The following is a 26,442-nucleotide window of genomic DNA, read 5'->3' on the forward strand; positions in this document are numbered from 1 at the left end:
TCTCCATCTCCATCGCTCCATCCCCCATTAAAAAGGCCGAAAAAGAGCACGTCGAGAACCTGGGGAAGCCGACGACGAGTCAACCTGAGCCGATCCGAAGCTGCGATCCTCGATTTGCATGCGCGTATAAAAGCTAAGCCGCTTCGGGCGAGCTTTCATTGTGCGCTCGTCACTCGTGCTTATCAGTCGGCTTTATTCGTTGCGAGCCAAAAGCCAGTTATTCGCATTCGTTTTCATTCATCGTCGGTCAAGTTTACAATTCTTCGCTGGGGATTTTTCAATTTTACCCGCCAAAAACACGTATACGTAGTGTGGCATCCAAGGGAAGGTACTTTGTGTGGCTCTTTTGATCCTAGAACGGATTTCAAATGGATTCAAAGGTGAGAATTTATAGAGTTTAATAATACAAAAAAGGGGGGATACTACAATTTAGGGGGTTTATGTTTACAAAAACAAGCAATAGAAAAATACCCTATAAATAAATCCCTCAGAAATAGAATAAATAAATGTTTCACTAAAATAAGAATTTAGTAAGGATATAAACCTTTCAGTATGCTAGAACTTTTCCTCTACTAAATAGTTAAAGAAAACTTTAAATACTACAACCCTCATCTAAACAAAAAATAAATCTTTAATGGCTTGCATTAATCAATTAGCCCGAAAAAGTGGGTGTGTGCTGTAATTGACGGGCGGCTGTCAGCTAAAAATATCAAAATAAACAACAAATGCGCTTTTGTTCTCTCCACTGGCCCAAGCTCAAACCCAACCGCAAGCATAATGCCGACGATCGGATTTATATGGGAGCGAGTGTGCTAAACAGTCGCCAAGTGCGAAATGTTAAATGCAAAATGCGGAAATGCCTACCTGGCGTGGCGGCTGCGTCGGCGCATTACATAATTTCCACTCTCTGTAATGTCGGGGAAGTTTCGGTCATTAAAAGCGGCAATTAAATTTTGACCATTTGGCCGCGTCGACTTGCAAATGCGCTCCAGTTTTCGATATTTCGATCTTGTTTCGATTTTGACCCAGTTTATGGGCCGCATCCCGGCGAACCCGGCAACGTCATCCCGGCGTCCTGCCACTGTCGTCAGCCAAAGTGGTTAATCCAGATTCGGCATCGAGCCAGCGCAGAGCAGAGTACAGCCGGTTAGAGGAACATTGTAACACTTATGCAATAAATTCTGAGAGCGTCAGCATGGATTTAAATTTAAAAACCGAAAGGTTTATTTTTGAATTTTGAATCAACTCAATATACTCACGATCTTCTCCCCTTTCTCCCTTTGCAGTTTAATCTGTGCCGCTGGACGCTGCTGATTGCCCTCGGGGTGTGCTGTCTGGTGGGCAGCTCCTCGGGCAGTGCGTCGAGCAGCTACTGCTCCCTGGAGCGCATGAAGAAGTTCGCCATGGAGGCTTGCGAGCATTTATTCCAGCAGGACGAGAGTGCGCGAAGAGATAGGCGGTCCATTGAGTACTCGCACCATCATTTAAATCGGCTGGGATGTAAGTATCATAAAGAACTAGAACTACGATTAGCCAGTTAAGAAAGAACTATTAGGTCTGATTAAGGCCAGAGGGTGTCAGTCAACTCCAGGCAGATAATTGCATTCGGAACTGCAGTGCCGAAAACACGTTTTAAAATGTGTAGACTTGGGAATTAATATTAATATTCATTTGCATATATACAAAGCAGTTCCGATGCAACAGTTAACCGACTTCAAGGCACAGGTTCAAGATCAATTTGCTCACTCGCTCACGTTTCCACCTTTCTGGTTTTCCTTTCTAGACGGCAAAGCGTATGACAAGCATCACTATATTATCCGGAGCAGCTTCCCGATGGGCGGCTATCTGAAGGTCAATCGGGAGCACTTCCATCGCCTCAGTGAGCTGGACGTGGTGCCGCGCTACAAGCCCAAGAAGCTGCATCACGAGAAGAAGCAGCGCTTCAAGCGAGATCACTCCTCCAGCAGCTACAACAACATACCCTACTGCTGCTTTAACGTTTGCGAGGAAGAGTTCTTCTGCTAGCTATTCGTCAAAGCATTGTCTTTGACTCATCCGTCCATAGGTTAGCTTAGCACACATACTATATAGTTGTACATTCTGGCACAAGTCGCGCTCACTCTTATAGAGTTCGGTACCTTAGTTGTTGCTCCCACTGTGCGAGGGACACAACCCAACACATACACTATTTATAGGATAAGGCATTTAGTTGAATAAAAAGTACTCTTTATAAGAATTTAAAATTGTACAAAATAAATATTATGAATGTAAACTATATCCTGGGATTTTCACAGCGCACTCTGCTTGGATGACACTTTGGGTTCTTAGAATAAATATAAATAAAATGTAATGTTTGCCAGAATATCTATCATGAAAATATTTTAAAAGACGCCATCTAGGAAAGTGTCTTACAAAATAATGCATATATCGCACATAGGAACAGACAATTTTTTTTCGAAAATAATATATCAGACAAAGAATAACGGCTGGAGATATGGATAGCGATCCTGATCCGATAGCGATCCGGTCTATATGCGACTTATATAATAAGCGCCCTTACACACGGCGCACTTGTACTTGCGACAATTTGAATTATTAACAGACTCCAAGGACCTGAAGTATTTGGAGACCATTGATAGGATCTCCTCCTGCCTGCTGTTCAGAAAGTCCTCGCTAAAGGTATCAAATGTATTCACACTGTGCATTAATATCCGATAGAGGACCGTTTCAGTCGATATGAAAGTGTTTAGGGTACGATCAATGGAGTCCACATTATTTTCGATAAACGTACGGGTCATTTGCATAAGTAACTGTACGGCCTTATCGCTGAAATACCTGGCCATTGCCTCCACGACATCCTTTAGGCTGGATACATTGCCAATGTGCTGCACGAACTTCCGACCAAACTGTTGCGCCAGCGCATCCAGATCCAGCTGGCCACCGCTGCCGAGACTAATTATCTGAGGCAGCAGAGTTGTGACCGCCGCCACTCCTTGATTCAGGTGCGAGTTGAGGTTGTGCAGGCTGAGCAGCGTCTCCTTGAAGGGTATGTCGTTCAGGGTACGCACAATATCGAATTTTCCTCCCTGTCTGCTGTGGAGCTTGGTGGACTCCTGCGCGATGCGATCAAACACCTTTCTGCAACATGGAGAAAAATATTAAGTTGATTTATATAATAACAATTTCCAATTATTATACCGAGATTGATTGCGCAGTGCTTGTCTAAGGGTGGAACCATTAGTCGCCTTTGAAGCTATGCGGAAATTATTAATGGAATGTGTGAAGATCACCAAGTGTGAGGCCATCTGCAGCATATCCAAGCTATTGATGGCCTGATCGTCACCAATTTTCTAAAGGAAAATTGAAAAAACCCATTAAGGTAAACAGATTACTAACTTATTATATAGTATAAACCTTACCAAATACATATCGTAGACACCATTGATAACACCCGTGCCGGAAATAACCACAGAGCCTACATTAATACCTTTGACGGCCAACTGAGCTGCGGGATTGATGCTGTAGCCCGCTCCTGCCACCGAGGCCAGGGCTTTTGTTGCTCCCGTGGCACCCAATCCAACAACGCCGCCCGCCACGCCCAGCCAGGAGCTTCGAGCCTCACTGTCCGTGATGCACGTGGTTTGTCCATGTCGCCGCCGATCGATGAGTTGTGATGCCGAGCGTAGTGTGCTGTAGGCGGCAGTGGCCACACCCACAGCGGTTGCGGCAATTGTAAGGGGAGCTGCAACAGGCACTGCCAAAGCAGCTGCCACTGGAACAGTGGCCATCAGGCCGCCCACAGTGGCCACCTTATCGCCGGCACTTAGCAAGCGATTTCGACTATACGACGCTGGCGTGGGGTGCACCATTAACTGGACGCCCGGCTCAACATCGTCGTTGGTGAAGGTGTATATGCCCTGACTGGGAGCAATCATTGTGCCTCTGGGCAGGGTATTGCGGAACACATACTGCTGCCAGTTGGAGTACACGCGTCCGTGTTCGTCCACGAAGATCATGCAACAGGCGGCACTATTCTCGCCCTTCATGCAGCGGCGCGTCCGGAAAACGGGATGGCAGCTGTAGTTTGTGGTCTGCAGGGCCAGTTCCGGGTCCGTCTCCGGCGTGACCAGCACGTAGATAATGGCGGACAGCAGGGTGCCGTTGGTAAAGCGCCTTTGCTGCCAGACATTGCGAAAGAGCTGCTGCCGCTGGCGATTCACAGACTTTGCGTTCCGAGAGTCGTCCTCCGGGATTAGGTTCTCGATTTTCTGCATCAGCACTGGCGCCTGGTCGGGAGTTAATCTGTGGATAAGTAGGCATTACAGTTAAGGTGACAGGAAACAATTGCATAACATACGAATCCCAAATAATCTCGGAACGTAGTCCGCTGCTGTAGCCAAAGTCCCGTTGCACTTCGTACGCCGTCCGCAATATTTGTCCCTGTTCCTCTGGTTTATCCATTTCCCTGGCCTTCCACCTATTGGGTCACATTAAGGACACGAAAATAACAGTCAGTCAACACGTAAAAGAGACGAAAATTTAGTTATAGTCTTGAAATGGAGTATTAAAATCAAACTTTTGTTTCCATGACAACGAAGCCGGCGCCAATATGTGGTTGCACGGCTGCAATGTCAATAGAATTAATCGATAAATGCTAAGCTAATGTGGCCACACTGCACACGGTGGCGCCAAAGTTAAAAAATAAGCTTAAAATTAAAAAAGATAACAGGAAAGAAATCTTACTTTGTGTAACCTTGCTGTTTACAATAAAACTGAATCGTCTACAATAAAAGTAATCGAATTAAGCTTACATTTGACGATATATTATAAATTTTCCGTAAAACTTATGCATAGGATTGGCTCTCAATATTTTTTGTTATTATACTATATAAGGCTTCTAGTTTTAGAACATATGTGTATGCTAAAATAATGAAGCTAAAACGCAGGTCTGGAAATAAAAATAGGAATATTTTCGTACAAATATTACAAGTTATCTTTTAGTATGCATAATATTCCCTCACACATATGTATATATAAGCAATGAAAGTTATCAGTTGGATAATGAATAAGTCGGTAAAATTTTAATCAAATTTTTTTCGCTTCTTTTCGCTTGTCTACAGGTGATATAAGTTCGCTAAGGTATTAAAGCGGATTATTTGAAGAAGGACCGAAACAGTATTGCCAAAATGTTTAAGCAGAGCGGTAAACCTTTGGTCACCTTGGCCCTGATTTGTCTGTTTTATTTTTCTTCGGCGAGTGAAAATCCTAATGGTAAGGAGCTATCTTCGAATATTACGGTCTTAAATAATTTTTTAACTTTTGATTTCCCTTAAGCGAATAAAGCCCCCGCTAGCCAGATATTACTCGGCAATACATTGTATTACATTGAGAGAATAGGGAAGAACTGGTTTGACGCCCGTAAATCCTGTGAAAATATTGGCTACAATTTAATTTCGCTTGAAACCCAAGAAAAATTCAATGCAATCAATAACTTCCTGGACAATCAAATGGATATAGACTCCTACTGGACTTCTGGAAATGATTTTCTAACTCTAGGTCATCACGTTTGGTTCCCAAGTGGACAGCCAATTGAATTGAACTATTGGTATCCTGGCGCGCCCAGCAACTCTAATGGAATCGAACATTGCGTCGAAGTCAGAGCTGGTCAAACTAGACTAATGAATGATTTGGATTGTACAATTACTAGGTACTACATATTCGGTTAATTTTTTTAAAATAAAAATGGAGAAATTATATTTATTCGTTGAAAAGATTTAATATCTTTCAAATCTATAAACCTTTGCAATTATCTAAAAAGAGTAATGTTTACACCGGGTAACCATTTCGTATAAGGCAAAAGTATATCTCCTCCAAAACATTAAAATATAGCTATCTATCACATAAAAGTTACTCTATAAAAACTATAGAATTTGGTCCGTTTTATAGGTCCCGAATTTTCAATACCGTCTATTCAACTAAAGTATCATGTATCTGTTCGAAATATCTAACTTTACTATTCGGTATTAAAACAATGCTAACTCTTGCTTTCCAATTAATTGTGTCTGATAAGGTACGCTTTTTCTTTGAAATTGTATCAATAGCATAGCTTTAATTAATTACTGTCTTAATCTTTTTACGCACTTATTGGTGATTTATAATTCCACAGCCCATAAATTAATATTTAAACACCATCGCTTGTTAATAATAATGACCAAAAAATATAAATCTTTCAATATTTATTATTCGTTTTTGTTTTATAAGCCTACTTCTCATTTCCTATACTATATTTGTGAACGTGCTCTTAACTAAACAAGGAGTATTTATTTCGAAAATAGCGTATAAGATGTGAATAAATTGGAATAACTTATCAATTAAATGTATATAAAAACGATATGTTTTAGTTTAATCAAAAACATTCACTTTAAAAGAAGATAATATTGTAAAGCTATTAAACTTTATTTAATTTAAATTTTACCTAAAAAACTGTCAATCTGTCTGTACCATAGGATGAAATGGCTTTAAATTAAATCACTCATACGCCGTGTAACACCTATATATACTGTTTCTTTTTCTCTCCTGCACCTTATATATGTATGTATGTATACAAAAAAATAAATCAATCTAATAATCTTGTCAGAAGGGAAATATATATTTTGTATAGTTTATAAACATCGTTTTTTCTAGTTAACCGTTCGAATTTATAGTTTACATATTCTCTTACTGAACATTCTTGAAGATACTTGGAATTAGGAGTTACTGGAGCAATCACTATATGGTATCATCGCTAGTCTCTACAATGCGACACATAATCGGTATATCTTCCTCCTTGGAGACCTGGGCCGTCGTCTTATCGTTTAGCAGACTCTGGATATAGTCGTGCCGGAACTTATTCCATTTCCGTGTCTTTAGGAAGTTGGTGAACAGATCCTGGCGTGACGGTATATTGCATTCAAAGTAGAACCGGCGACGGTTCCATACATTGCCCGGGTTCTGCTCCTCCTTTAGCAGCCAGTAGCGCGGCAGGAGTAGACACTGTACTACAGTCCGCGCCATGATCACGCGATGTTCCATTTTCTCGCCCAGACCAAAGATACTGCCATATGATAGGGAGCCCACGTCTATGAAGTGGGTCTCGATAGGATCCTTGTGAACCTTGTATTAAAAACTGGTTTAGTCTTTAAATTGTAATGTCATGGCCCAGAACTTACAGAATGTGCTGACTCAATGCTATGAATTTCCTCAATGTTCACGGACGTAGCACTGAAAATTTCTGAAGAAGCACTTGACTTTCTTTTCGGTAAGTCTTCACTTTCGACACGGCCCAACTGGAGTTGCACCAAATTTGGCTCGATGACCAGTTCGTACGAGGAGATACTGGAGTCTAAATCGGACATATCCTCGTCATCATAGAAATCGGGGTCCTGCTCTTCCTCCTCGGAATTCTCATCTCTGGTCTGAAGACTTAGATCGAATGGTGTGCCCCTTCGCAGGATCTCTATCCTCATCGTTTTCCTGGCCTGCGCAGCTGCAGTTAATGGTCGCTTCTCCCGTGCCTTTCGCTTATGCGCTGCATTACCAATTCCGCAGAACTTTTCTATATCTTGCAGATTCATATTGCGCATCTGTTTGGCCGGAAATATGAATTGGAGTTAATAGGAAACAGAGTAGAATAACACTTATACCGTCTTTTTCTTTTTCTTGCCGGCACTCTGATCGGAGGAGGAGGAGGATGACGAGGCCAAAAGGTCCGCTATGTTCGGAAAATTCAGGCGGCTGTTTATGTCCATCGACTTAAACATGGATAACGCATCCGTGTCCGCGTCGATGGGAGTCAGCTCAAATGTTGGTTGCCCGTCCTTTTTGGCTACCTTAAAGAATTTCAAAATATTTCTGTTAATATATATATATATATTTTATTTATGATATAATCTACTTTCATGCTCAGGCACTGCAAAATGACGCACTCGCCACTCAGAACAAAGTTCGCGTAGCTCAGGGAGCCGGTTTCGCCCAAGTAAATGGTGTCCAACGGTTCGTACTGGGCCAGAAAGCCATACTTGCAGGCGAGAATGATCTAAGAATCTATAATGTAATTAGGGACTTGCTGTTACAGAGAGACACACCTGTTCTGGGGTAAAAAAATTAAAGTAATCGAAGGCCTTCAATGCCATCTTTTTTTCGTTCCATTGCTTCAACATAAAGGGCTTTAAAATGCGATCATAATCCAATTCGTTGATTGCAAGCAATTCGCAGCCAGCTAAAAATTAATGAAAGAATTGTTAAACTAAATCATTATGAATACAAATTTAAATAAGTAGTTTAATTAATAGACGTGGAAAGTGCTTAAAATAAATATTCATAAAAAACTTTTTGAGAAATCTATTACAATCCAAATATATGTTTGCCTAAGCTTGCAGCTTGGCACCTTGTTTATTCTGGACTATTTTTATGAAGACCAAAGCTTTTCCAAGTTTAAAGTTTTAATAATAAACTAGACTATAGTTTCTTACACGATGCTGTATAGGTGTTCATTCTAGGACAAGCCTCAGTCATCTCGACATCTCCGAAACAATCACCAGGACCGAATATTGCCTCTGCCACTTCAGTCCACTCTTTTGTAGTCTTAAAAAATAAATATATAATTATATTACCTTTCTTTCTTGGAGCCTCAAATAATTGTCAATATGGAAACACTTGCCTTATTGTAAACGTTCTTTTTCATTTCGACCTCGCCGTTCAGTATAAAATAGACGGTAATGGGCATGTCTCCCTCCAAAATAATCACCCGCGATTCATTGATGTACATAAACTCAAGGACCGGAGTCATGCGAGCCCGAATTTTCTAAAAATTGAAGCCAAGTAGAGGTTACTTTCAGAGAGAAAAATAAAACGCGAAACCTTTTACCGGCGGAATTCTGGAAAAGCAATCCAACCCTGCTATAAGCAGGCAAAGTTTCTTACGATCCTCGATGGTCCTTGATTGGGGATTTGATCGCATTAAAGCCTTCTCCTGAAACATTCAATGTTTGAATAATGGCTTCTGATACTGTTGGTACATAGATTCCGGCTTACGGCCATAGTCAGCATGCCCGGCTTACGCTTTTGCCGAAATAAGGCCACGTTCTTTTTGACATTCATGGAGATGCCCTGCTCCTCGGAGTAGGAGAGCCATGCCTGGTTCAAAATGACCGCGCGGACCAGTTTCTTGAAACGGACCCGCAGTACCTTCTTGTGCTTGAAGAAGTCCGCATCGCGGGGTCGTTTCGCAGCCATTTGTCAGTGTTTTTTTGTGTATTTTATATTGTTTTGGTTTTTTTATATGTTTTTTTTCGAGTATGTGGAGTTTTGAATGGGGGTGTGACACTAAACTTAAGTCTAAGTAGATTTTGATTGCATGAATCTGATCGATTTTAGTCCCTAATTTCGATGAGAACCTTTCATACAGAACAAGGATTTGTGTTCAAAGCTAGATGGTTTTAAGATCAAAAAGAAACTAGTTAGAAAGGGTACATTCTAGAAAAGCTTACACTCTAATTTGTCTCGTCCATCTAAGAGATTTATTTTATTAAAAGGAATAAGAGTATAGGTCACAAATCCAGCTGCATCTAAAAATAGGAAGAAAATATAATTTTGCGACGAGTTCAAATTAAATCAAACAGATATTACAATCAAGATTGATAAGGTACCGTAAATAATAATTTATAACTTATCAACTAAGGGTTAACATGACAATAAAATCTCTTATAATAGGGCTATCACCAGATAAGGTGATATATACAATACTATAGTATACTATACCTCGTGATTAAACTAAGGTATAAAAGCAACAACTTAAAGAGAAGTCAAAGCATTATTTACAAAATGCTAACACAGTGTGGAATACTCTCGGTCATCCTGGGACTGATTTATATATCAGCAGGGAGCGAAGCACCAGATGGTAAAATCCTTCCTCGATCATTATTTACCTAAAGTTCTACTTGTTTAATTTTTGTATCTCTTTAGTTTCTCCCAAATTTGTGAATATAGCACCCGCTAGCCAGGTTCTTTTAGGCAATACCCTGTATTTTATTGAGAATAAAGTACCAATGCATTGGTTTGGAGCCCGTAAATTCTGCGAAGGAATGGGTTACAACTTGATATCACTGGATACTACAGAAAAAGTCAAAGCCATCAAAACTTACCTGGACAGTCAACAAGATAAAAACATTTACTGGACTTCTGGAAACGATTTACTTACTCCAGATCACGTTTGGTTCCCAAGTGGGAAGCCAGTTGCATCAGAGCTTTGGCATCCCAATGAGCCCAACAATTATGGTGGAATAGAACATTGTGACAACTTTGGACATGGTCCTTCTCGTCTGATGAACGATTTAGATTGCACACATAAACAGAACTACATTTGTGAACGCACATTGAAGTAAAGCAACAATTTCACTAATAATAATAATCACAATTACTAACAAATAAAGTATATTGATCATCCCCAAAAAATCTTTAAGATACGTAAGGTTATAGGTTCTTTTCAGATCCGTGATCAATGAAAACGTTGCTGATATTGTAAGGCATATTTATTCATTGTATCCTTAAAAGTTAGTCATACATAAACATTGCAAAGGCCACGGTTAAGTCTGTTTTAGAGTTAGGCAGGCAAAAAGGCCTTTGGCAAGCGATTTTCGCTGTTCAAAATCATCAACAAGATTAGTTTACAACGAATTCAGTGGTAGGCTGAACGTGAAAACACTATATTGCATTGAAGTTGTGAGTCTATCAGTTGGTTAGCGTGGTTCGAGGCCACTGGTCAGGTCAACAATATATATATATATAAAACATTGGTTTCATCCTTACAAAATTCGAACGAACAAGTAGGTGAAACGATAAAATTCGAACAAAACAGCTACTACGACCAACCACCCGTCAGCTTGTGGAAGAGCTCCTCGTTGAGGACCTGGTTGTTGTCCTTGGATCGCATCGACATGAAAATGTAGCCGCCGATAAACTCGTGCACCACCTTGCAGTCAGCCGAATGGCACGAGAATACCACGTTCTCGTCCTCAAACTGGATCATCATGCACTTAATGTTCCAGTTAACATTCCAGGCCTTCATTGTGTTATACCGCCAGGTCTTGATGTGATCCCCGGAGCCCAGGTCCATTCGCATGATCCGATTGTGGGCCACGCCCAGCAGCTCTTCCTTACGGTGCCCATCGAACTTAATGATGAACAGTGTAACGCCAAAATCGGGCAGGGACTGCCAGGCCTGGATGTACTTCAATTTGGAGTCCAAGGGATTCAGCTCTCGGACATTGGCATGTGCCTCCAGGATGCGCTGCACCGCCTTGTTGGAGAGCCGGCGCAGGGTCTTGGGCGATAGATAATCTCCGGCCTCCACGGACCGTGGGTCAATACTCAGGTGAACTCCATGCACAGGTCGCTGCATCTGCAGCAGTGACAGGATCCCATCGACTTCACTCTCGTACGAGCTATCTGCCAGGGATCTTCCCTTGGCCGCCAATCGACAGGCGGCCATCCACTTGGCGTACTGCTGTTCGTTCTCGCAGCGTATCCAAACCTCGCTGTTGGTTCCGTGGCCGCCCTCCGGCGAGACCTCCAGTCGGATTGCGTACTTTCCCTGCGACAGGTTTACATCGGGGGTGACCTCACAACCCTTCAGATTGATGCTGACAACCGGAGCCATCCGCCGCGACTCCTCGGCGTTCTTGAACAGGTGCAAGTGCAGATCCCGGTAGGTGAAGTAGTAGCGCTTGTATCCACGCAACGTAAACCTTTGTGGCTTCAAGTAGCGCAAGTAGTCGGAGAGCTCCGGAATGCGCGTGATGTTCACCGAATCTCCGCCGTTTGGTCCCTCCAGAGTGATCTGAAGCTCCTTCAGCGCCGAATCGATCTCGTCGTCGTTGTCGTTCTCCTGGCTGGACGTTTCAATGCCCGAATCAACGGCTCCACTGCTCGTGGGCGTCGAGTCCACATAATGGTTGACCTGGAACTGCAAGGCGGCGAACATCAGACTCTCCTCCTCGGTGCATTCCAGCTCCTCGTTGAGGACGCTCCACTTGGCCTGCTCGTACAGCTGGTTGATGCGCACCTGGTCGCACCGGGGATTTAGGTCGAAGAAGGTAAAGTACTTGAAGCGCAGGCAGAGCGTGTCGTACTCCCGAATGCCCTGCTCCATGATGGACAGCGAAGAGTCCAGCCAGCCGACATTCAAGCGCGCCTTCTCCACCAGCGACTTGGGGCGCAGCTGCTGCGCCCGGACATCCGAGCATGGCGTGGGCGGCGAGCTAGCCAGATTCTCCTGAAAGTCACCCAAGCTCGATGACGATGAGTCGTAGGTGGCGTAACCTAATTGGCTCTGCTTCCACGTTCCCGGCGATGGCGAAGCCGCGGGCATGGGTGAGCGTCCCCTGCTGTGATTGTGCGGCGACAGCGGAGCGCAGAAAAAGGATCCCGGCGCCGAGGGCTTGTCCAGGCTGCCAGTGCTACCGCCGCCTTCACCGTGAAAGGCGGTGCTAATGGGCACAAACGAGTTGGTATCTGGCGCCGGCTGCAAATAGCTGGTGCCATCTGGCTCTGCGATGGCCACGCGCTTCTGGTGCGGCAGCTGGGCAAAATTTCGCTTCAAATGCTCCGCCTCTAATGGCTTGCACAGCGACAACTCCTCCGGATAGCGAATGTCCAGCTGCTTGCACAGATTAACCACGGCCGCGAAGGTCTTCACAGAGTAATCCACGCGACAATCCAGGTACCTTAGATCCGGCAACTGCACTCGCAGTATCTTGTGCATGGGCGTGAAGTGCAGCAGGCTGTCGGCCTGGACACCATACTGGTCCAGCGTTAGGCGCGTCCTGTTTAGCCAAACGTTCCTCGCTGGCCACCACAGCGCATGGTCGGACCAGTCCTTGGGATTCTCCGGATCCACCAGTTGCAGCATAATTCCACCGATGTGCTGGTCACCGCGCACGCGCATCGTCCGCTCCAGCGCCAGATCCGTGATGAAGATCCGGAGATTCCACGAGTTCTCCCCGACGTGGATCATGGTGATGTGCTTCTCCCGGACTGATGTCACCTGTGCTAGATTCTCGGTGCTGTCTGGGCGTTTCTAGGTCGTCCTTGGTCTTGGGGGCGGGGGCGCCCACGTCGCGAAACGTTCGAGAAATCGAGATCGCCGCACAGATGGTTGCCTTTTTGGCATTTCCCGCACGGTTACCCAATCTTCGGGCAGTCACTGGGTGGCAGACGCGTTGCCTAGGCCGCAATGCTTCCGGATGTGGGCAATTGCATCGATTTTGGTTACTTGCGTAAATGGAGCAATTAAAGAAAACTCATTGAAAAAGAAAGCGCCTCAGCATCACGCGAACTGCCAACTTGTTCTGAAAGTGCGACTAGCAGATACCGGGCTAACGGGGCTGCCATGCCGAATAATATGGTAACATTAACTAAGAAGGCGCCATTATTTTGAAAAAAGTAATTCCCCGATAAATACAAAAGTAGAAGTAAATAAATTATATATAAATATTGGTATTGAAGCACAACAAAATAAGTTAATTTTTCTAATGTTTTGAGGTAGGTGAATTCTACAATTTAACATTAGTAATTTGAGAGATAAAAAGTGTCCGAATTTGCTTATCAGTATCTATTGCTGATCCTTCAGCCTATATTCTTTAAGTTAAACAAATAGCACAGTAATATATAACATATGATATAACTTTTTCTTTTTAATAGTTTTCGCATTTATTTTAGTATAGGAAGCTCATTTTTAACTTGTTTAAAAAACCTTGTTGACAAAAAAACTAAAAATGGAATAAAATCGACTCTGTTGCGAATGCGTTTGCTTGCTAACCCCATGGGCCTTTCTGGTAATCAAATTAAATTGTCTTAATTTAAGTCCAATTGGGCATTAGACAAATTGGACTGAAGCACGCAGGTTGGTAAATTCACCTATAAAAGCCCAGGTGAATAAAGGTATTAACAGCATACGATCATACTTGAAAATGGGACGCTCCAGCCTCCGTTTGGCCATGTGGAATGCGTCTTTATCCTTGGCACTGATGTGCACGGTGCTCTACCGCGTGGAAGGATTGCCTCATCCACCGGCCACCTCATCAGCGCCGATGGTAGAAGCGCCCTACGACAACAAGTTTGACAACGTGGACCTGGATGAGATCCTGAACCAGGAACGACTGCTTAACAACTATATCAAATGTTTGGAAGGCACTGGACCCTGCACTCCCGATGGCAGGATGCTAAAGGGTAAGTTTCACGGAAAAGTTTAAATTTAAAAAATGTAACAAAGTTGTATTTTAGAAATCCTACCCGATGCCATTATGACCGAATGCACCAAATGTACAGAGAAGCAGCGTTTGGGAGCTGAGAAGGTAACAAACCATCTCATTGACAATCGTCCGTTGGACTGGGAGCGACTGGAGAAGATCTACGATCCGGAGGGAACCTATCGCATTAAATACCAGAAGATGAAGGCCACTGTTGTTGAGCAAGCTTAATTGTAACTTATCTTTTACTTACTTATTTATGCACTAAAGAAAGTTAAGACTACTTTCAACTTGATAATAATCCATATTTATTACTGTTCTAAAATAATTTTCAGATAATGTTAAATGTTAAATGTTTTTAAACAACATTTCCTATTAATCTTAAATGCATAGATAATAAAAACTTGCAAGCAAACCAATATTTACACATTATTGTTGAGTTTGGAGCTTTATATTCAGGAGATACCATTGGAACGTGAAGACTTTTGTAACTATTAAAATTCAAACCAACTTAATATCACTTAAAACTATTTAGGAACCCGTTTTATAACTACTTTTGAAACCTATAAACACCTTTTAGAGGGCTTTCCCTTAGAAAACGACTCCCCCATTCGATAGTCGGAGCTATCGACGGCGCCATGGCAACCAGTTACTGGTCCCGGACCCAGGATTGGAGTCAAAACTTAACCCCAACAACGTAGCAGGCGGCGGAGCAAACAATAAACAAACATCAAACGTGGTAACCACAGCAGCAGCAGACACTGGCTTTTCAGTAACATTTTAATATCGGCATCACCTCGCACCGGCTAGCTCTCCCGTTTTGCTCTACCTTACACTCTAACCATCCCCTTCTGGTTCTGAAAAATTTAATAGCCTTCGTGGAGCAATCCTTAAATCTTCCGGACCACGAGCCGGATCTTAGATGGTATCGCCGCGCAAGCCGGCAACGTCCATTAGCTCGGCAATACCTCGCTTGAGTCAAAAAAATCAGATGGCGTGAGTGTAGAGGACCCTCCTCCTCCAATTCAGGGAGCCAACCTCTAAAACACAGTCTTTATTTTTCCTCCAACTACCCCATCACAGAACATCGGCCAAAAGCTGTGAGAGCCTCTTCTCGGCCAGCTCCCGGGAATCGGCCAGTTTGATTTATCAACGGAAGCAGCCGCCGCCACAGCATCGCAGTGGCATGAAGGGTTCCAGCAACGGCAGCCTCCGGCAGCCAACAATAGTGTCCTCGGCACAGAATCACAGTGAGATCCATCAGCGTGTCATGTCCGCGAGGAATCTGCGGGCCAAGACCTTCCAAAACCAACTGGCCGATGCCCAGGCGGAAATAGCTAATTTGGCGCACGAAAACCGGATGCTTCGCACGCTCCACAACCGTCAGTCGTCGGCGCTGAACAAGTACGAGTCCAACAATGCGGAGCTGCCACAGTTGCTGCACTCGCACGCCGAGGAGCTGCGTGTCTGGCAGACCAAGTACCGCAATCTTCAGGCGGTCAACAAGGATTTGGAGCAGAAGCTCAAGCAAAAGGAGGCCATTATCCTGTCGCTAAGCGATCAGAACAAGCACTACAGTCAGCTCAACAAGGATAAGTATGTATTTTTTAATCTAATCTTATTTAATTTATTAAATAATATATTTTTAACGTATCTATATTCAATTTAATTTTGTTTAAAAGCTCTACTAAACCGATTTTCTATCTGCGATTTTGCCAGAAACCTTGACGAACGCCAGAAGCTGCAGGAGAAGCTACGATCCCTGGAGCAGCGTCTGGAGGACAAGGACAATGACATGAAGCTGATGGCTCGTAAGGTGCAGCTGGAGTCCAAAAACTTCCGCCAGCAGCTTCTCAACGAGCAGAAGAAATGCAAGGAGGTGATGCTGAAGCTGGAAAAGTCCAAGCTCGAGATCAGTGGCTATCGCAAGCTAGAGGAATACTCTGTGAGTAGAAATGTAACCATAAGTTGTTCAGGAACTAAATAGGGAACCTTATCCCGTGATAGCTCGGCACCGAGAAGGTGAATCCCTTATCCTCCGGTCGCCGCACCAAGCTCAGCGGCGTAAATGGGGAGCCGGACAAGATAGACAAGCTGGAAAAGTCCCTGGAGATGCTGGACAAGGCGATCGAGAAGAACAGCCAGATGGAGTTCAACGCCTTAACGGATGTGCTGGAGTCGGACACATACTTTGACTTCGAGAAGGATGAGGCAGAGGACAAGAGCGGTCCATGCACTCCGCCGACCCCGCAGCCAGAGCGACAGACGGCTGGTGGACGTAGCGGGAAGCTCATCTTACCACCGGCCAATAATAAGGCCAAGGTGGTCCCAAACCAGAGCCGTTCTACCCTGAGCCAGGTGCTCTCGGCGCAGGGAAAAACGCCACTGGCCGCCGCCGCCTCTGGAAAGAGTGGCAATGCCAGACAACGTGTAGTTACTGCTGTCAAGGCGGAGAGTATTCCGCCCAGCAAGCGTCGTGATTCGGGTAGCCTGTCTAAGATATCTTCCACCGAGGGAAAGTCCAAGCAGACGTCGCTAAAGTCCCTGGAGTACGACTACGAGGATGATTACGAGCCTGCCGGCGCTGATGAAGACGAAACGGATGCCTACGGCCTTATGTCCAAGATGTGCGATCAGGGATCAGATGATCCCGAGGAGAACAGCGATGCCAACGATGCCACTCTGGTAAAATATGCAGCCTACTTGGACACCAAGAGCAGCGAGGGCGATCTGCAGGAAGAGTCGCAGGAAGAGGACGAGGAGACGGACGGCCAGAACACGCAGCGCAGCGATGAAGAGGTAAAGTCCTAGAGACTCCTTGGAAATGCCTTATAATGTACACTTACGATTTCCGTTTCTTCTTTATTCCTTTGCAGTCCCAGGACAACGGCGTTCGTGCTCCACGTCTCAAGGAGAACATGTCCAGCCTGCGCAAGCAGATCTCCGATGACTACAAGGAGCGCGAGAGCTTCCTGAAGACGTTCTGTCGCCAGGCAAGTAACAGCAATATGCGCGACGATCCGGCGTCCAAGAAGCGGAACAGCATTGCCAGCGGAGCGGCTGCAAGCGGTCACATGACCGGCAGTCGGAAGCATGCGCTTTTGGCCGCTCTAAAGACGATCGACGACAACAAGAGCCAGGACTAGGGCAGCACACTAAGTTAGTTCCCACAATAATGTCCAGTTCAAGTTAGTCCCTAAGCTATGTTGCGTTATATATATATTTTCCAAAAACTGAGACCGGCTCTTCCGGCTCTGCTGGAGCAGCTGCAGCGAACGGTGCCGGAACGCTATACCATCGATTTTTGTAGCTGGTCCAGCGTCGGAAGTGCAGGCGTTGAGTAAATTCTATTTGAAATGTAACCAAGTTTCAGCTGTTATTTGGGTTTTGGGAAAGTTTCTTCATTTCTGAAATTTAAAATTTATTTATTTTATTTATACCTATTTTTTATACATCAAATTATCCAAGAAGCATTCAGTAAAAACCTTTCAGGGGTCTCACCTGCTCTATAAACACAACAAAATCCTAGGCAGACTGCTTCCCTCGCATTTTGCTGATGGCCCGCGAGACCTTCTTCCGCAGCTCCTTCTGACGCCGCTCCTTGGAGGCCATCTTCTCGCTCTTTTTCTCTCGATAGTTCTTGATCCGCTTCTTCGTCTCCAGGCGTTCGCGATGGCGTTTATCCCTGAAGTTCGTCGTGATCATCTTCATCATCTTGGCCACCTTCTGTTCGTAAGGCGAGTTAATCACAGCCACCCGTTCAAGTGCCGCCTTGGGATTCTCGGCACGCAGCTTGGGCTTGTCCTTGTAGGGCAGTGCCCGCTGCAGGGCCTTGGGTATGGTCAGCGGCCGGAAGATTTTCTCCTTGCGCACAATCTCCGTGTACATGCTGTCTGGCTGGGCGGCATTCTGCATGGCCCGCTCCCGCTTCAGCTGGCCCAGCGTCTTCATGCCCTGCCACTGGCTCTTCTGGTCGGGCGGCAAGAGGAGCGAAGTTATTGGTGCATAGAATCGAGGAACTTCCACACGGAACCAGGTGCGGCAGAAGACGATGTCGCTGAGCAGGATCTTGTCCTCAAAGGTGGCTCGATAGGAGCCCTCGGGCGTGTGGTGAGACTTCTTGATCTGGCCGCGAATGCCAGACACAGTCTTTATCTTGGCTCCCTCGAACTTGGCCACTTCCAGCGACGAGTTGAACATGTCCTTGATGAAGGCAGTCTTCTTGTAGATCTTAAAGGGATGCCCCACCAGCTTAAGCTTCTTCATGATCTGCGAGGATTTGTCAAGTTCGGTGACGCAGCCCGTGGCCGCTATCCGGAAGCCCAGCCTTTGCATCTCCTCCTGATCCTGGCGAACCGTCTGCAGAGCTAGAAAGCCCGTATTCTGAGGAGTGATTGGACCCCAGAAGGTCATGCTGCAGGTAACGTGGTTGGGCGTGTACTTAAGGTAGCGCTGCCGGAAGTTGTCTTCCACCTTGGCGAAGATGGCCACCGTTTGGAAGCGTCGCCAGCCCATCGAAACGATGAGGGGATCGCCCGTTTTTAGGATCTTTTTGTACCAGCGATGTTTCTTTACCTTGCAGTTGACATAGCCCACATTCTCCTCGGTCATGTTTAAGGCACCGACCAGCACAGGATAGCTGGCATCAAAATTCTCCACAAACTCCGCGGGCAGCTGCTTAAAGCCCAGGCGCACATAAAGCCCCGGCCGATAGCCTTCAATTTGGATGCGAAACTCGTTGTCCAAATGGGCAAACTCGCTTTTGTTCAGCTCACTCTGACGTTGAGCTTCTGCTTTAAGGTCCTCGTAGAAGGAATGATCTCCGGTGATACGACCATTGTCATCTTCTCCCTTGCCTTCGCCACTGTTATCGTATTCCGCATCAAATTTGGCCTTAAGCTTGAGCTTCTTTGCCATAAGCTCGGCCTTTGTGAGGTTCTCTTCTTCCACACGAGTCATTTTACGCTTGGTAGCTCCTGCAGTTTCCCCTGGCTTCGCACCCTCCTCCTCGGATTCTCCTTCGCCTTCTGCTTTGGGTTTGCCGCTGTGCTGCTCCCCTGTCTCCAGGTCCTCAAAATCACCGTAAACCTCGCTGTCCTCATCACTCATGTCATCCATCTTGAGCAGATTCTCGGCATCCTCGCTGGCCTTCCACTTGCCGGTCACGAAACAGTTCTTGATCAAGGCCTTGTTCTCCTCCGATAGCCAATCGCGGGTGGCATCTAGAAAAGGTTACATTTAAGTTATAAACACCAAAAAAATATTACACCAACGGACTTACCGCCCTGGTACTCGAAGAAGCAACGCTCATCCTTATCCTGAATGTCCCTGTCCTTCTGCTGCTGGCTCTGCTTCTTAGCGGCCACTCGGAAAAGTCCACCCAATTCCTCATCAGAGTCTCCGGCGTCTTCTCCACCTTCCGCCTCCTGCCGGCTACGTTCATTCTGATTGTAGACGCCGTAGACGAGGCGCATCAAGTTCTTGGACTCCGAGTGACGCTGAAGGAAGGCATCACGTGCCTTTTGGGCAAGGTTCGTTTTCCAGCTCATATTGCTGGCCATAACACGGGCCTCCTCATCCTCCGAGTCAGATTCTTTGCTTGTTTTAACGCCTCCTAGGCTTTGGTACTCCTCGTCGCCAGAAGAGGCGGCATCGGAGTCCTCAGCATCCTCTTCCGCCTCGCTGTTTTCGCCACGCCAATCGTCCGCATCAAACTCATCCTGTTCCTCCTCACTACCAGCAGCTTCCAGACCGGAATCCTCACCCTCTTCATCGTCGTCATCATCGTCACTGCTTTCATCCTCCGCCTCTTCTTCCTCAATGTCGTTGCGGAAGTCCTTCGACTTGATGGGCTGGGCATCGGAGAAGAGACGGAATTCCTGCTGTTCCATCTGCTCGTCAATGGTGGCCTTCTTGTCGATCAGCTTGCTGACGAGTTCCGCCTGCTCAGCAGCCTCTGCACTCTGCTCCTGCTCCTTGTGCGAGTGAGAGCCCTGCAGCTCGATGTACACTGCATCCTTGTCGTAAACAATGCCACCAACTCCGGACATGGGAGCATACAGCAAGCGTTCCTTCTCCAGCAGACTTCGCTTCTTTTCGGTGCCTGGCAGTGGACATGGATCGGGAATAGCGCTTAATTCATCAATGCGGGCGTCGCCCAACCCGGCGATATGCACCATATGCTCCTGCTTGAGGGCCACACCGCGCACATAGCCGTACAGAACTACTTCGCGATCGCATTTCGGATCGCGACGCACTCGATCGGTGTTCGTGACATCCTCCACCCGATCCACGAGGAGATAGCTATGAGCACCTCGCCACTGCAACGGCCGGAACTTCATTACGGAGATGAATCTTCCCAAGTTTTTGACCTCATTGCGCAAATACTCGCCGTGTAGCAAGCCGGAAAGGTAAAAGAGCTTGGCGCCATCGTAGACCTCCGTCCAGAAGCGATGCTTCAACTCCTTCTTGCGCTTCCGCAGCTGCTTGGGGTTCTTGATCATGTCCAGGTGGGTAAGTACGCCCATGATCTTGGGCATGCCGTGCACCTGGCAGATGTTGAGGAACTCAAATATCTCCATCTCGAAGCCATAGCTTGCGTCGCAGAGAAGCAAAACCAGATCCGCGCACTTGGCCACATCGATCATAGAGTTTACGTCGTTGTTGCACTCCAGCAGCGTGATCCGGCGCTTCTTCGACGTCACTATGGTGATGGGACCCTTGATGTCCGTCACATTCGTGCGGGTGAAGCTCTTGATGAGGTTCTTGATCAGAGTGGTCTTACCCACCTTGGGCGGGCCCACCACGGCAATAAGCACCGGTGGCGGTTCATCCGGGGTTTGATCTACCACCGGAATGTGCTGCTTCTTGGCCGTAAGATCCTCCTTGCGTCGAAAGTTCCTTTCCGCCCGCTGTGCCGAATTGATGGCAAATGCCTTGGGATTCCGTTGGCGCGCTGTTAACTCCGGTTCTTTTTGGTTTGAGTCCTTCTTGGCCTTTTCCTTCTTCTTGTCCGCCTTCACACCGGACTGGCGGGCGCGGTGCTGCTTGCGCTTGTCCTGGCCGGCATCGTCGGCCATTGTTAGAGTTCTTAAATTGCCAAAATTATCAAAATTATTTCCACCGCTTTGCTGTTTACGCACGTGTTGGACAATGTGACCGCGTTTCTACAATTTGAATATACCAACGGATTTTGTAATAATGGAATAATACTGAAGTGTAATAATACTGAATTTTAAAATAAATCCAAATTAAAAAAAAAATAAATAAGAAAACATAATTATACTAATAAAACATACATATTTAACAATTAACTTGGGGAATGACCCGTGTTTTTTTGTATAATTATTTAAAAAATTATTATGTTAAATCTTCTCTCTTTGATTGGAAATACAAATAAAAATTGAGAATATGTTTTACACATTTAATACGATAATAAAAATAATAAAATAATAAATATTATTTTTATAATAAGAAATTCTATTTTTATTATAATATTATTTAATATATATATTTATATATATATAAACCAAAAGTATAAAAGCAACTAGTCAGAGAAATTGACCAATTGGCAATATATTTCGTCAGCAAGATTGTGGAACATATCTTCTATTTTAAAATATTTGTTAACATTTTGTATATTGACATTTAAAAAATTAAAATAAGATATAAACATTTTTCGCACCTTAACTATATCAGTAAAAACTCAGTAGCCACATTGCCTTTTCAGTCTGTTAGCCGAACATCAGAGTCACTAAATGACAAAATATATTTTAAAAGCGCAGCTAGCACCGAACGGCTCGTTTCAGGTGCCCATATTAATTATTTAGCCACTTAATTAATTAAATATTTTATAACTAATAATGTGACAATAGAATATTACGCTTAAACATAAATGAGCAGCCAATAAACTGATTTTTAAATTACTTTATATATTATATATAATATATTTTTTATATTCTAAAAGGATTTCGTAGAGGTCCACAAAGGTAAGTATATATATATCGTAATAATGAATCCCAAAGTGAGTTACTTTTCTCCTAGTCACGCTCTCATCCCTAGAAGTATTTTCCTAGTTGTCATCACCAGCCAAGGAGCAGCTAGCGGCGTTTCTCAACGAGCGCTTTTTCGGTATTTCGCCCCATTTACGGTCACATTTCTGCACTGTGGAAGCAATTTTTCGCAATTTGATATTAATTTTATTGGATCCGATCGCGCAAAATGCTTCGCACACGCGACGGCAGGCTCTAAGCAGACGCAGAAATCATTAGATTTGCATAGGTTCCCTCCACGCAGCGCAGCGTTGGGGAAAAGCGTGAAACGCGAGAAAAGCCACAGCGCCCTGGCACGCAGTGTGTAAGACAGAGTCGGTGAAGGAGAGGAGCAGCGGGAGAGGGAGAGGGACAGGGCGAAGCCGAAGGAAGGTGAAGAGGAGGAGACGGAAGGCAAAAGTCTTTTAAGGCGACGAAGCAACACAAAAGCCAGGTAACTAAAGATGAAACCATGAAAATCCGGAAAGGAAAGTCACAGCCGAGATTTTCGACCGGCTTCCACACAGTCAAGGAAGTGAAGAAGGGGAGCGGCGGCAGCTGGGAGATGACCCACTGGGTGGGTGGTGCCTGCCAGTTTTCAGGTCTTCTGCTGCCACCGACCTTGCCCTTCTATTGATTTCCGAAAAAATTGCATTAAACCTTCAGATGCATCTGTGGCAGATGAAGAAGGCACCTCGCAGCTGAAGGTTAAACGTTTCTATCTGTTCACGGCCAAAACCACAGCGCTACAGTCCGATTTCGTTCTTTATTCTTTGTTCGCCAACGAATGCGCCGAATAAAACAATAAAGAACAGACACCACATATCATATATACACATTATATATACATATATGTATACTCTGTGGACTTGCATACATTGTTCCCTGTAATATATGCTTAAAAAATGTCATTTACCCTTCATTTTGCAGACATGGAGAGTCCTTGTGAGTCTGAGAGTTCGCTGGATGGCGGAACCATGCTGCCACCGAGCCCAGTGTCTCGGGAGCAGCTTCAGAAGCGGATCGAGTCGCTCACCCAGCAAAACAAGTGAGTAATATACCTTCTAGATTCGCATTCTTCTTGCTAACCCGACTCTTTATGTTTATAGAGTTCTGAAAGCCGAGCTGGACACCTTCAAGACGAAGTGCAAGGTGGTGCAAGAGGAGAATCGCTGCCTCAAACAGGCCTCGGTCATAATTGTAAGAAAATCTGATATTTCATTCATAAACTAACACATTTTAGATCGGTTGATTAACTTGTACTTTAACTCCACAGCAAGCCAAAGCCGAGCAGGAAGAGGAGTACATCTCGAACACTCTGCTGAAGAAAATCCAGGCCTTGAAGAAAGAGAAGGAGACACTGGCGCATCACTACGAGCGCGAAGAGGAGTGCCTGACCAATGATCTCTCCCGTAAGCTGGATCAGCTACGCCAGGAGAAATGTAAGCTAGAGCAGACCCTCGAGCAAGAGCAGGAGTGCCTCGTGAACAAGCTGATGCGCAAGATCGAGAAGCTGCAGGCGGAGACGGACAACAAGCAGACGAACCTCGAGCAGTTGCGCCGCGAAATGGTGGAGCTAGAGAATACACTGGAGCAGGAGCAGGAGGCCCTGGTGAATAAGCTGTGGAAGCGCATGGACAAGCTGGAGACAGAAAAGCGGTCGCTGCAGATCAAGCTGGATCAACCCGTCTCCGATCCGACCACCCCGCGCGACATCACAAACAATGCCCACGCCAATGGCGGCGACACTGCCACCAGCCTAAGCGCTCACATCCAGAACCTGCGCTCCGAAGTACTGCGTTTGCGCGCCAATCTCGCTGCCGCCCAGAAGGAGACCACCATCAAGATGCAGCAGTATGCGCTGGAGGAGAAGTCCATTCGCGAGGAGAACGCCCGTCTGCAGCGAAAACTCAAGCAGGAGGTAGAGCGCCGCGAAGCTCTCTGCCGACACCTCTCAGAATCGGAGTCGTCGTTGGAGATGGACGAGGAGCGGTTCTACAACGAAAGTCTCATGGCCGGCGGTTCATCGGCCGCAGCGGCGGCAGCTGCAGCAGCCGCTGCCTCCGCGGCCAGTGCCCAGCGGCAGCGCACCATCAGTAGTCCCGTCTCCCACAGTCCATCAAGCAGCCGTCCCCTCAGCCCGGGCACGGCGGGCCAGAACCGTTGCTACGCCTGTGGCCAGTTAGTGGTGAGTATAGATTATGGATTATCATTTAATCTTTACCTAAACCATGACTTTCTTTTAATCCTGCTAGAATCGTCGCGCCAGCGAGCGCTTTATCAAGCCAGCACTGCCAACGCCCATGCTGGGCCTAAACACTTCCGCACCCAACGTGCTGACCACCACGAATCCACTGCTGGGTATCATTGGTCCCGCCGGATCCTCTTCGTCTGCGTCCGTGGGAGCTGGGAACGCCGCTGGCGGCTTCCTCTCGAATCTGGGCGGCGGGAATGAACGCTTGAGCCTGGGATCGATGCCACCTGCTGGCGGCGGCAGTGCCACCTTCCTGGCTGGCGGCGGCGGTATGCTGGGCCAGCTGACCGGCACGTCCAGTGGTTCTTCGTCGTCGTCAAACCTGATGAACAACATGATTAGCCTGAACACTTCATCCAGCGGCGGTAATTTGGTCAGCAGCAGCAGCAACTCCTCACTGTCGGCATTCACGCCCACCAATCCGCCCAACTCGGCGGCCACGGCCTTTATCCAGCCGGCCAGTCCCATGGACACGTCCACCTGCAAGGATTAAGGCGGACAATACCGGAGGCAGCTGCTCCAAATTTCAGATTAAAAATCATGACTTATATTTTCACTTTCACCCAAACACACACAAAACACACAATCCCACACTCTGCTATTCATAAACACACAACGCACGCATGCAAGCAACCAGTTAAACGAAAGTAACATAACAAAGAAACAACTTAAGAAAACTTAAAAACACACGAAACAAAGAAAAAAAAGAAGAAACATGAGAAAGTAACTATGGTAAGCTTCTCCAAGGCGCGGCTCAAAGTCGCCTCATTTATATATGGTTAATATGTATATGTATGTTCTATTTGATCAAAATCTCTTACAACCAACCCTTTCAATATCGGAATTCCTAGGCGAACGAATATTTAACGCTAATGTTTAAGAATTGAATGTTTTCTACTTTCGCTCGGTTCCAGTTAAGGTTAAGTGAATATTACACCAGATTAATGAGGATATAGGAGATATAAGGAGGAGAATGGACAGCACACGCAAGCCAGATCGTATGAATTTATATAAACGGTGAATTCTATTCATGTCGAAACCAATTTCCCACGCTTCCTTCGCATGTGGGCCTAAAAATTTTGAAGTATGTATATGTAAGCCAACAAAAATAAAGTTCAACAATTTAAAATTAAATCAAAATACAAGCTGTGTTTAATTTGTCAATAAGAAGATTATAAAGAATTTCTATAAAAAATTCAATGTTGGGAAATTTGTTTGTTATGTATCTAGTCAAAACTTGTTTCCGACTTAATGAATTTTAATCAAGGGAGTAATTAACATTAACTAATTATTAATTAACAAACTAACTGGACATAATACAAATTATTGCCAAAGAATGTTTTTAAAATTCAATGATTTTTAATAGACTACATTAATATTTTACATTTCATGGTATTAGAAATTTGGTCGAAAATTTTTAAATTAAATTAAATTTGGTACAAAAGAAAGTTTTTAATTTTTAATGTTTTTTAATAAAGTAAATTATTTTTATATCCATCAAGAGTATTATAATATTAGTTGCAACTTTGATACTCTTTCGTCCCAATAATATATTTTTAAGTAGGCCATTTAATATAATAATAATATAATTATTATAAAGACAGGGAAGTTTAAATATAATATATATAATATTTACAGTTCAGTTTTTCATGCGATTTGAAGATAATGTTTTAAATTATATTAATCAAATAAGAATATCATTCATTATAATACAATTAAATTAATGATATATAATAACAAACTTAAACTAAAGATAACAAAATTAATTATTTATACACTTCCAATTACTGCTATACTTAATATAATTACTAAACAAAAGTAATATTTTCAAATAACCGCCACAAATATTTATGCCGGTGTGCACCCACTGAAA

At 44.9% G+C, this 26,442-nt stretch overlaps 8 protein-coding genes and 1 long non-coding RNA gene across 10 annotated transcripts; 4 read left to right on the forward strand and 5 right to left on the reverse strand.

The window, feature by feature from the left end:
* Positions 1–153: 153 nt before the first annotated feature.
* On the forward strand, positions 154–2,275 carry Ilp8 (Insulin-like peptide 8). The gene is made up of 3 exons (XM_020960788.2): positions 154–380; positions 1,287–1,500; positions 1,784–2,275. The coding sequence occupies exons 1-3, from the start codon at positions 369–371 to the stop codon at positions 2,023–2,025; spliced, it is 468 nt and encodes a 155-aa protein (XP_020816447.1). The 5' UTR covers positions 154–368; the 3' UTR covers positions 2,026–2,275.
* On the reverse strand, positions 192–1,060 carry LOC147643533 (uncharacterized). Its single transcript, XR_015271849.1, has 2 exons — positions 865–1,060; positions 192–352 (listed from the first exon to the last, which is right to left on the reverse strand). It is a non-coding gene; the product is annotated as an uncharacterized LOC147643533 (long non-coding RNA).
* LOC110190372 (uncharacterized) lies at positions 2,205–4,604 on the reverse strand. Its single transcript, XM_086833464.1, has 5 exons — positions 4,577–4,604; positions 4,358–4,477; positions 3,420–4,302; positions 3,199–3,350; positions 2,205–3,138 (listed from the first exon to the last, which is right to left on the reverse strand). Exons 2-5 carry the CDS (start codon positions 4,459–4,461, stop codon positions 2,529–2,531), a joined length of 1,749 nt encoding a protein of 582 aa, XP_086689590.1. The 5' UTR covers positions 4,462–4,477; positions 4,577–4,604; the 3' UTR covers positions 2,205–2,528.
* A 2,021-nt stretch (positions 4,605–6,625) lies between these two features.
* On the reverse strand, positions 6,626–9,401 carry LOC110190049 (uncharacterized). Its single transcript, XM_086833469.1, has 9 exons — positions 9,073–9,401; positions 8,906–9,010; positions 8,699–8,842; positions 8,511–8,622; positions 8,124–8,257; positions 7,934–8,074; positions 7,683–7,868; positions 7,209–7,622; positions 6,626–7,152 (listed from the first exon to the last, which is right to left on the reverse strand). The coding sequence occupies exons 1-9, from the start codon at positions 9,271–9,273 to the stop codon at positions 6,769–6,771; spliced, it is 1,821 nt and encodes a 606-aa protein (XP_086689595.1). The 5' UTR covers positions 9,274–9,401; the 3' UTR covers positions 6,626–6,768.
* Positions 9,402–10,553: 1,152 nt separating this feature from the next.
* Fit2 (Fermitin 2) lies at positions 10,554–13,435 on the reverse strand. Its single transcript, XM_020960252.2, has one exon. The coding sequence runs from the start codon at positions 13,049–13,051 to the stop codon at positions 10,898–10,900; it is 2,154 nt and encodes a 717-aa protein (XP_020815911.2). The 5' UTR covers positions 13,052–13,435; the 3' UTR covers positions 10,554–10,897.
* A 534-nt stretch (positions 13,436–13,969) lies between these two features.
* a10 (antennal protein 10) lies at positions 13,970–14,704 on the forward strand. Its single transcript, XM_020960539.2, has 2 exons — positions 13,970–14,265; positions 14,320–14,704. The coding sequence occupies exons 1-2, from the start codon at positions 14,007–14,009 to the stop codon at positions 14,514–14,516; spliced, it is 456 nt and encodes a 151-aa protein (XP_020816198.1). The 5' UTR covers positions 13,970–14,006; the 3' UTR covers positions 14,517–14,704.
* A 302-nt stretch (positions 14,705–15,006) lies between these two features.
* LOC110190189 (uncharacterized) lies at positions 15,007–17,647 on the forward strand. Its single transcript, XM_020960538.2, has 5 exons — positions 15,007–15,281; positions 15,369–15,881; positions 16,005–16,230; positions 16,293–17,084; positions 17,162–17,647. Exons 1-5 carry the CDS (start codon positions 15,208–15,210, stop codon positions 17,429–17,431), a joined length of 1,875 nt encoding a protein of 624 aa, XP_020816197.2. The 5' UTR covers positions 15,007–15,207; the 3' UTR covers positions 17,432–17,647.
* Positions 17,488–21,474, reverse strand: LOC110190188 (ribosome biogenesis protein BMS1 homolog). 2 transcript variants are annotated; one of them, XM_020960536.2, is made up of 3 exons: positions 19,567–21,474; positions 17,787–19,507; positions 17,488–17,692 (listed from the first exon to the last, which is right to left on the reverse strand). In XM_020960536.2, the coding sequence occupies exons 1-2, from the start codon at positions 21,362–21,364 to the stop codon at positions 17,811–17,813; spliced, it is 3,495 nt and encodes a 1,164-aa protein (XP_020816195.2). In that variant the 5' UTR covers positions 21,365–21,474; the 3' UTR covers positions 17,488–17,692; positions 17,787–17,810. The 2 variants fall into 2 exon arrangements, with proteins under 2 accessions (XP_020816195.2, XP_086689594.1); XM_086833468.1 differs by having other exon boundaries at positions 17,690–19,507.
* An 854-nt stretch (positions 21,475–22,328) lies between these two features.
* On the forward strand, positions 22,329–25,709 carry LOC110189905 (coiled-coil domain-containing protein 6). Its single transcript, XM_086833470.1, has 5 exons — positions 22,329–22,769; positions 23,246–23,363; positions 23,425–23,515; positions 23,592–24,503; positions 24,571–25,709. Exons 2-5 carry the CDS (start codon positions 23,248–23,250, stop codon positions 25,060–25,062), a joined length of 1,611 nt encoding a protein of 536 aa, XP_086689596.1. The 5' UTR covers positions 22,329–22,769; positions 23,246–23,247; the 3' UTR covers positions 25,063–25,709.
* The last annotated feature ends 733 nt before the right edge of the window (positions 25,710–26,442 follow it).

The sequence above is a fragment of the Drosophila serrata genome, unplaced genomic scaffold, assembly GCF_035046125.1.
Source record: "Drosophila serrata isolate PLE 108 unplaced genomic scaffold, ASM3504612v1 contig_272, whole genome shotgun sequence".
NCBI classification, from domain to species: domain Eukaryota; kingdom Metazoa; phylum Arthropoda; class Insecta; order Diptera; family Drosophilidae; genus Drosophila; species Drosophila serrata.